We start from the raw sequence: 11,052 nt of genomic DNA, 5'->3' as shown, positions 1-11,052 counted from the left end.
ATGTAGGCTACATGTAATTTGTAAGCTTTCAAGAACTGATAAATTGAACCCATGTAGTGAAGGATGCCCCCCCCCCCCCCCCCCCCCCCCCCGAATTTAGACAATATTGTGAAGTTAACTTTCTCCGAATGCCTATGAAGATGTAGAACTTTCCAAGACTCTGATATACTAAACCTTTATCCCCTTGATTATCCTTTTACATACAGTGAAGTCAAACTTGGTATTAAAAATCTAAAATGTGGCAAATCACCAGGACAAGATTTAATACTTAATGAATTTATTAAAAGTAGCTCAAACATACTTTTATCTGTAGTAACAAAACTTTTTAATAAAATTCTTCTCTCTGAGGAAATACCCGCGAAAACTGGAACATAGTACAAATATCTCCCATTTATAGATCTGAGGACCCATGTAATCCAACCAACTATAGAGGATTAAGTGTTACTAGCTGTATGGGTAAACTTTTTAATGGGCTAATCTACACACAGCACAGACTAATTTCATATTTAAAAACAAATAACCTACTTAGCAACAACCAATTTGGATTCAGGAGGAATCATTGCACATCAGATAACATATTTATTTTAAAAACTCTTATTAACAAATATTTAAAACATAAGAAACAAAACATGCATGCATGTTTTGTTGATTTCGCCAAAGAACTTCTATGTTATCCAAACTATACCAAAAAAGGCATAGGTGGAAATTTTTTACAATCCCATTAAAGCACATGTATTTAAACATTAAATATTGCTGTAAAGATGAACCTAGATATAGTGAAAAATTTGTGGCCACGCGTGGGGTTAAGCAAGGAGATCACCTTTCTCCTACTCTCTTTAATGCAAGGTGAAGATAACGAACAGTGATCAATCTCATAACTCCTACAAGCAATACAAAATAGATAGTTGGGCAAACACGGACCCCTGGACACACCAGAGGTGGGATCAGGTGCCTAGGAGGAGTAAGCATCCCCTGTTGACCGGTCACACCCGCCGTGAGCCCTATATCCTGATCAGGTAAACGGAGTTATCCGCAGTCAAAATCAGTGTGCCGAGAACGGCTTAACAATCGGTATGAAACACGTCAGACAGCATTTGACCCAATGTGAGGTTGTATTGACGAACTAGATCGTTATAACGACCATAGAATTTGCGAAATGCTGACTTCAATCGAGACTGTTGAAATCCCTGTACCATCAACTTGTTTGTCAGTAGCTTACCTCGATTTAAAAACTGACTATACCCAGAACAAGTTCTTGCATATCGAATCAATTGAGATATATAAACACCATATGCAGGTGATAATGGAATATTGCTACACAAATATGGGAAGTTGACGATGGAGAAACTGGAATCATCCCGTTTGTCATACAGTTGAGTTGTCAGTTTGCCGTTAATGTCTACTTTCAATAAAATATCTAAGTATGAAGCAGAAGTGGACGACTCTGTGGTGTCCTTTATTTCGAGCTCACAGGGATATATCAAATCGACATATGAATGAAAGCTATCATTGTTAATAGACAAAACGTCATCGATATATCTAAAAGTCGAATTGAAGGTCACAGCGAGAGATTTTTTCTTCTCACGTAGAAGTTTTTGAATAAATTCTGCTTCATATGAATATAAAAACAGGTCAGCTAACAAAGGAGCACAATTCGTGCCCATGGGAATTCCAGCAGACTGTTGGAAGACCTGATCACCAAAGACCACGAAGATATTGTCAATGAGGAACTCTAGCATATTTTTTATTTCAACTTCAGAGTACTTGTGCGTGGAATCAGAGTGGTGTTTAACAAAGTAAGTTTTTGAATGACTGATCACTAGATATGAATACATGTATTTCCGTTTTCCGTTTTTGTTGAAGAAGCAACTGTCTATGATGTCAAAAAGTCTAGTCTTTAATTTATCGTGAGGAATGGTCGTGTATAGTGTTGGGAAGTCATAGGTTTTAATGCTATTGATTTGGGAAAAAGTCTGTGATTTCAAGTTTACTAAAAGTTCTTTAGAATTTTTTAGAATCCACTTCTGGCATATGTAGTCACACAGTAAGTTTGAAGTTTCTCCTTCACAGCTGTTAACATTTTCGTGAGGAGCAAAGATAGGGGCTTGGTAGAGCATTTACTGGATCCAGCAATGTATCTTTGTTTGTAAGGGTTTTTATGTAGTTTAGGAATACAGTATAGGTACGGTAACTCATATTCATTCGACCCATTGACTGGAATATTAAATGTGTCTAAAACTGAAGCATGGTTTTGAAGAATTTCATCTTTTGAAAGGGCAGTTGGAGTATAAGTATGATTACCAAAAGTGGAATTAATGCCAAGTTCGTTTAAAATACAGTTGTAATAATGAGCCTTACAAACAAAGACAATGTTGTTACTAGCTTTGTCAGCTGGAACCAAAACATATTCCTCATATAACCTATCTAATTTATTGATGATCTCTACTCACAACTTATGAGTTTTAACACAAACCCACCTAGACTTCAAAATGTTGAAGTTGGTCATTTATTCTTTGCAGATGACTTAAATCTTCTCTCATCTACAAAAGAAGTCCTTCAAGCCTCGATAGACTGTATTTCAGAATATTGGATGAAGAAAACATTAACTGTTAACCTTGATAAATCTAATGCAATGATTTTCTCAAATGAAAGAAATGACACAGCTCAACACTGTTTTTATTATAATCACTTAATAATTCATCTTATACATGAATATAAATATTTGGGAATTATTTTCAGTTGTAATGATAAACTTGATTAATGAATATGCACCTGAACAGCTAGGTGGCTGTGCACGGAAAGCTTTTTATGCAACTAAACATTCCTTACCCTTTTATGATAAATTATCTGTAAAAACTCATTTAAAACTTTATTCTGCTCTTATTGAACCTATCATTTTATATGGTTCTGAAATTTGGATTTCATACTTTAATATTTACAGTAACAATATTTAATTGTGACAAACTACCCTTTGAAAAAATACAGCACTTAATATTTAAAGACATTTTGGGGTGTACAAAAGAAAGCTTCTAATTTAGCCATTAAATATAAACTAGGAACATTCCCCATCTGCTTTAAAGGGACTGGTTCACGATTTTCCCCAAAATCTTCTTTTTCACTTTTAATGATCAAAATCTACTGCCTAATGTGTTTAAAAGATTTCACATAAAAATTAAGGTTATACATTATCACAGAAGCTCATTTTAGAGAGTTTAATATTTGTTTTGTAAACAAAGATTGCAGTATGTTATTGTTTACGAAATTTTTAAAATAAATGGATATCGATCTAAATTTATTATATTTTTCACATTTCAAGCATTTTGGGGGTAAAATGTGTTATCTAAAAGTAAAAATTTGTGACTATGCAAAATTAAGATGCTTTATATAACAAATTTAATATTTCACGTCTTTCTTTGTATACATAAAAGACTCGAGTCTTTGTTTACATAACACAGATTTAAGGTTAAAATATTGCTTTTATTCTTGCATTCAGAAGGTAAAAATTTTGGCTGTCAACATTAAATGAGTTATATTTTCAATGTTTAACATCAAAAATGAAAAATATTTTTATCAAAAATCGTGAACCAGTCCCCTCTGTGTTCAAATTTTACAAAAGACTGAAAAGCTATGATGATGAAAATGGTTTTAAAAATCCAATACTTATGGCTGCCATATTGGAAGACGATAACCTTTAGGGACATATAATAAATTAGATATTGATAAAAGCACATTCTACAGTTACTTGAAGAATTGCTATACATTGATGATATTAACATGCAACTATATATTAACATGCAACTGCAAAATACTTAATTCTCTAAATGTGGAAAATTACTATTTTAAAGTAAAATTAGGAAGAACTATGAATTACAAGACTATATTTCCAATTGTGAAAGTAGTATGCTGTAAATTAACAAAGCTAAGAAAATCTGCCCACCCTTTAGAAATTGAAACTGGTAGATATTCAAAACCATGTATTCCAAAAGAATATCGTTTTTATCAGTTTTGTAAAACTACTGTTGAAGATGAGTTACATTTTTTATATGACTGCTTCATGTATAAAGATATAAGAAAGAAATATTACCCTTTGAACATCTACAATTCAGATGATGATATATACATGTATCAAAGGAAAACCATTGTAAAGTACTATGAAACCCTGTCAATGTACATGTAGTTCATGCCAGAAGGTTATGTGAATTTTTACATGAATGTTTTGAATTGCGCACCAAAAGTAAAGTGTTATAATTATATTTAATTAATGTAATATGCAATATTAAATTGCATACATACATGTACAGTCTAATATTACAGGTACATGTCAAATATATACTAGTATTTACATATATGTAAATGAACTGTTAGTATTTAGTTTATTGTCTTTATATATCTCATATTGTGTTACGTGATTGTATGCCAACATGATGGTGAATCAATAAATAAATTGAATTGATTGAAAACCGGTGCTACGTACGTGTCTGTATTTCGTCTGAGTAAATCCTAATTAAATTAAGTATGCAGAACTTAGGGATTTATATATCAAAATAGCGTTTTCAATGCCTGATAGAGAGGGGAGTTACAGGGTTGTAAGCCAACCCCGTTTTGAAGTGGCTGACCCCCCCCCCCCCAGTAGTTTTTGTCATTTTGGCTTCTTAATCCCAACCAACCACCGCCCTTTTCGGGTGGAAAAGGTATAGGTGAACCCCCAATCCCCGTTTTGAAAAAAAATGCCCGAGTCCACCTTTGTGTATTCCAGATGCAAGATAAGATGGTTTTCAAAGATTTGTAATTATGCTAAGTACTACGAAATATATTGATTCTGCTGGTTTCTGTTGTTCCAATCCATCGACCAGCAACCAAACACAATGAACGCCACTTTGGTGACCTGCAATTTGTAACACAACAAGCATTCTGAGAATATTGCATGGCAAAACATAGTCTCCTACCAGTCGCAAAAATTACTGGACCGCAACAATATTCGAAGTTCATTATGTAGGTTATGGTAAAGGGGAAAATTGGGGAACCAGGGCACCTATTCACAAAATATCTTACGACTAAGATCAAAATGTACAAACACGGTAATTTCCTTATTTTTCATTTCTTGTAGACTTTCTTAATTAATATGTAAGGTACATTCATGGTTTATAAAAGTTGAATACATACTTGTGACCTTGGAATCGGTATTTGATTATCAGACAGAATTATGTTTTTTGTCTTAGTCGTAAGATATTTTGTGAATATGGGCGCAGGATAGGAATGGTTGGAAATCAACTACTATTCAGGTACAAAGACTAGACCAGGAGAAATGACAAATTTATATTTAGGTTTAGGTCTTTAACCAAGTCAATGAACTATGAAATGTAGGTGATCAGTGCATGAATAATATGTTGTATTACTATGTTGGAAAATAATGAGTGTAACTAGTGCTCTCGTCTACAGGAATAAGAAACTTGGATGAAAACTTTAGCTGGACGTGTGGATGTGACTCCACTAGTTCTTATCAACTTTGTAAAGGTGAACTAAAAATGTACCAATTATCAAATGAATATCTGCAAGCACCAATAAAAAAAAACAAAAAAACAAAAACAAACTCCGAAAAACAGATAATTCACACTAGTTTTCGAAGTCCAAGGACCACAACTCAGCGAAAAATCACAAAATCAAAACTTGATCTGTATCTTGTTATGGCAAAGCAATGCACCAAATATCAATTGAATATCTGTTGAGTATATGGTAACTGATTTGTGCCACTTTACAATTTGTCGTTTTTTCGTTATTTCGCATATTACTTATTGTGTATATATATGTTGACTTATTCAAATGAAATAAAGTTTAAACTACTACTTTAAAAATGAAAAGAGGGGGGTTCAATCGAATTTGCATGTAGAAAATATGGAGATTTGTATGTAAAAATAACGGGAAAAGTAAATTGTGAAAAGGGGAGATACCAGGGCCCCTGCCCACCCCTATACCTCCAATTCAACATGCTTGGTATAACATTTATATAAAAAAGAAGATTTCTTCAGTAGAATACAAGTACATAAGAAATATAATATAATTTTAGATGTTTCCTATTTTGTAAATGTAATTAATGATTATCGAAAACACAGCAAATTTCATATTGAATTCCTAGAAAATCAGATAGCAAAATGACGGGAAAATCTGTATTTTGTCGTCTTTTCGTAATTTCGAGGCGAAAAGTCGCTAATTATCGTTTTGTCGACTTTTCGCTTTGCGACAAAACGCCAAGCGAAAAGACGACAAATTAGGGGGTGTTGCTAAAACGCGGAACGGAAAACGGAACGGAACGGAAAACGGAGCGGAATTTAAGAATTACGATGATAAATGTAGCTAAGATAACACCAAAAATCGGAAGAAAATACTTTGTTATGATTTAAATCACAATTTGGGAATCTGTTTACAAGCGGTAAACCAATTTTATCTTAAAATTCTGCATCATAAATTGATTAAGCGAAGTTAAGCGTTTGTATAAGAATTTACAAAGCGTTTTACAAGAATTTTGAAATGTCGGTATTAACAGATGTGTTAGCGAGCAGCGATACCTATGGGTAGAGAATAGAAAGAACACACGTACCTTATATGTCCCCCCCCCCGGGTGGCAAAACGTCCTTATCATTAACGCACATTCACATGTAAATCTATACATAATACCGTGTATGTGTATACCTGCAACAGGGAGTATAGTATGTATATAACAACGAAAATTCGTGATCTTATTAGGTCAGCAATCTTGTGTTTGATGTATTATTTTATAAGTAACAGAGGCTTATAGTGACCGCAGCACTCCAATCCTAAATTGGGAGGACTTCTGGCAGTTCATTTCTAAACTAAATACTTGTATATCTTAACATTTAGATTATAAATGAGATGGAAGCATAAATTCTGTGTTAGCCTTTCAGCAATTTCATATATCATGAAATGAATCTGTAGATTCCTCTTACTATGGGTCGTAAACTTCACCCTAATTTACATTGGTTCTGCTTGAATCTTTCTTTCCTACTGTATCTTTTCAGTTTCTACACTAATCCGCAGGATATGGGCAATTGAACGAACTTTCACATGCATGTATATTCATTCCAAATGAGGTAAACCTTTTTTCCACACTGGACTCGTTCGCTTTGAAATTTGATGTGATACATAAAATTAATGTATATTGTACCAGGTGTAGAACTAAATTCAAATTCAGTTATCTTTTAAAATAAAACATATCTCATGTACTTCGATTAAAAGCACGTTCGATTTAAAAAGGCTATGTTTGGGGAAAATTGCTCAAAACATTATTTTATCTTTTACAATGATGTTTTCGGGGGGGGGGGGGTATTCATTGGGTAGGCTCATAAAATCTTTTCTTAGGGTATCAGACAGAATAAAGTAATACAATTTGAAAGGGGTTCATTTATAATTCAAGTCTTTTTCAGTATATTTAACAGGCACTTGCTTATATTTTTATTAAAACTTACTATTAAGCAAGCACCTGTATGTTAGTACATTCATCCACAAAATCCACCATTTGAAAATGCATTAGTATGAGGTATTGATATGAAATGGTGGGTTCTGAGGATGGCTTCCTGTTTTCTCTGTAATTTCTGCTTCCCTTGTTCATAATAAGCCTTTTGATGTTATAAAATGCTGGCCTCCTCATAACATTGCTTACAAGAGTACCGCAAACGGTACATAATACGCCCGTGAAATGCTTACATAGGGTGTTTTTCTTATGCTATAATTTGTATAACTTTGCTTCAGGTAGTATCAGCCATCATGAGGCTGTGACTTAAAAATTGAGATTTCCTCAAAATGGACCAAGTTCAACAATCTGCAATTTTTTTCAAAATTGGAAGAAAATCAAAATCTTTCACCAGATGCACATCTTCAGTACCTATACAAACACTCCACAAAATAAGAAGGCCCTCATTTGAAAACTGTGGGAGGAGTTGGGCAGACAAATTATGTACCCTTCATAGAATATTAATTTCTAAATAGACTAAGTTCAACAACCTGTAATTTTCTAAAAAATTGCAGAAAATCAAAATCCATCCCACATGCACATCTTCAATACCCATACAAACACTCCTCAAAATAAGAAGGCTCTCACTTGAAAACTGTGGGAGGAGTAGGGTGGACAAATTATGTACCCTCCATATAATAATTATTTCCAAATAAAGGGGCAAAACTCCTGGAAAAAAGGTCGAAATGGATCAAAATTGCAGTATGATCCAGAGTGACCCACAAAGAAGCTACACAGCAAGTTTCAGCATGATATGTGAAAGGGAAATGAAAATATAAAGAGAAAACCCCGAACGGACGGACGGACAGACATCGCTGTACCATAATACGTCCCGTCTAAAGACGGGCGTATAAATATATTTTGTTTTTCCATTCCGTTCCGCGTTTTAGCAACACCCAAACTAGGTCGCTAATTTGCGGAATTTGCTTGTCGTCCTTTCGCCTACATTTTGTCGTCTTTTCGTTATTTCGGGATGAATGGTCGTGTGCAATAACTCCTATGGTGGTATTCCCTTTACTGTATAGGCCTATCTACTATACAATGTTTTCCATAATATCCACAATTAATGCAAACATATTTATAAATAAGCAGTTTTTCTAAACTGTTGAGCGACAGACCTAAGTCGTTAAAACAAAGTAGTGACAGTTCCATTGCCAAACGCTCGGCATCAGATGTGAATGTCACGGGTTCTCTGAGATGACCTTTTAAAAAAACATTTGTCCTGTGTCACAGTAGGTGTGGCACGCTAAAGAACCCTCACTGCTCAATGGCCATAAGCGCCGAGCATAGGCCTAAATTTGAAGCCCTTCATCGGTCTTGATGACGTCTCCATAGGAGTGAAAAATTCTCAAGAGGGGCGTTAAACAAGATACAATCTAAAATGTTGATATTAAAAATGCTATTTTAACAAGCTTTTATCAATTTTTATTATTCTATTTTATACTAAACTGTGTGATTTTCTGATGTTGACCTATACTTCTGATTTGGTATGTCTGACATTTTTGAAAAGATGGCAACATACACATTTCGTTTGGTTATTAATCAAACTAGATTATATTGAGTGAAAATTAATAGTTTTCCCACTTTCAACCATTGATACAATATGTAAATCACAAGAGGAGGAACGACCTTTTAAGTCATCCAGTGAAATACCGCACTGAAAATTTCCAACGACAAAATTGAAATCTATAAGGTTAGTTCTTTTCAATCTCGACAAAATTGAAACATTGATTAAGTACTAATTTAAAAAAAAAAAACTTAAAGTTTTACGTTGTTTTTTTTTTTATTTATTCAAATTTATTTCATTATTATTACTAGTATTTTGTCTTTTTGCATTATTGTTCAAATATTGAAACTGTAATGCGCTTGGAAACCTAAAGTCACGCAGATTATTCGTTGTGAATTTAATGTTAATAGGATACTAGACAACATGAAACCTTACGGTCCTGTAGTCACGTATGAAGAGTCATCGATTGGTTATTTTACGTGTATATATCGAGCTCAGTATGCAGTTATAAACTTCACTCCATCAGGCAAATAGAATAGGCGATATGGAACTTAACTTTGGAGATGAATTATCACAAGCAGCAGTGGTCGTCTTTACAACAATTGTAATAATACTACTAATTTGTGGAATACCATCGAACACATTGTTTCTTTGGACTTTGCTGAAAATCAAACGCCTCCGAATAATTCACAATGCCTTCGTAGGGAATTTGGCAGTGTCCGATTTTCTTATCACAACTTATCTGTTGCCTTTCAACCTTGTCTCCCTTTTAAACAAAGAAGCCAAAATTCCAGATTTTCTTTGTCAAATAAATGGAATCTTTGCTCATATTGTGTTCAGTTCATCTGTGATTTCGGTGTCAACGATAGCAGTCCATCGTTACTTCAAAATTTGTCACTACAAGCTATGTTTGCGCATTTACACAAAAACTATCGCGTGTGCCGTCATTGCCTCAGTCTGGATCATAGGCATTCTATTTGCAGTGCCTCTCATTTGGATGGAAAATTCGCTGATATTTGATCCTACCGTACAAATGTGCATCTTCAACCGGTATGTCAGCCAGACCTATTCCATTGTCTACCTATTTGCATGTCTTTTTACTCCAGTGAGTGTTACAATGATTTGCTATTATAAGATATATGCCTACGTGATACGACACAAGCGACAACTGTTGACATGGAACAACGGAATTGGGCAGACAAGATTCAGAAACGATGTTCGTTCGACTAAGTCGACATTCGTAGTATTCGTAGTGTATCTTGTTTTATATAGTCTATTCGGGGTGCTAGCTACTTTTTTTGATAAACATTCACAAGTGGCTACAGAAATTCATTCTACTTCAATATATATGGCGTATGCAAACAGTTGTGTTAACGCTTTTATATACGGTTTTATGAATAAAGATGTATTAAAGGCATACAAAGAGGCCCTACGTTGTCGTAGGTCAAGAAAAATTAAAAATATTAATATTTTAACGCAGGACGGTACATCAACTCAGCCAAGCATATTTCAAACCAAATCAAGCAACATTAAAGAAACCGAGAGCCCAAAGTGCAAGACGTCGGTTGTGCAAAATCCCAGTCAAAAACCTAATAGTATGATCACTAGCATTTGAATGTTTCTCGCAAGATGTTTTATTTATACATGTACTCCTACATATATATCGTGAAACGATGTTCTCTGTGACACAAACGATTACTCGTGTACCCTGTCGTCTGTCTACATGGCCGTTTGTTGGTTAGTTGGTTGTATATTGTTTAAAGTCCCGCTCGGGATCCTTTCACTCATATCGAGACGTCACCATTGCCGATGAACGGCTGCAAAATGTAGGCCTATGCTCGGTGCTTGTGGTCTTTGAGCAAGGAAGGATCTTTATCGTGCCCCACCTGCTGTGACATAGGGCCTAGGCCTTTGCGGTCTCATCCAAAGGACAGCCCCAATTAATCGCCTCTTACAACAAGCAAGGGGTAATGAGGACCTATTCTAACCCGGATCCCCCCGGGGAGGGGGGTGTTATTGA

General features: G+C 34.6%; 1 protein-coding gene across 1 annotated transcript; it reads left to right on the top strand.

The window, feature by feature from the left end:
- The first annotated feature begins 9,576 nt into the window (after positions 1–9,576).
- On the top strand, positions 9,577–10,647 carry LOC130050481 (melatonin receptor type 1A-like). The gene has a single exon (XM_056150671.1). It carries the CDS (start codon positions 9,577–9,579, stop codon positions 10,645–10,647), a length of 1,071 nt encoding a protein of 356 aa, XP_056006646.1.
- Positions 10,648–11,052: the final 405 nt, after the last annotated feature.

The sequence above is a fragment of the Ostrea edulis genome, chromosome 9, assembly GCF_947568905.1.
Source record: "Ostrea edulis chromosome 9, xbOstEdul1.1, whole genome shotgun sequence".
NCBI classification, from domain to species: Eukaryota; Metazoa; Mollusca; class Bivalvia; order Ostreida; family Ostreidae; genus Ostrea; species Ostrea edulis.
This window is presented reverse-complemented; position numbering and strand designations above follow the sequence as displayed.

What these genes read in the sequence shown, in the direction of transcription:
- LOC130050481 (XM_056150671.1), top strand. Translation starts at nt 9,577, where the DNA reads ATGGAACTTAACTTTGGAGATGAATTATCACAAGCAGCAGTGGTCGTC.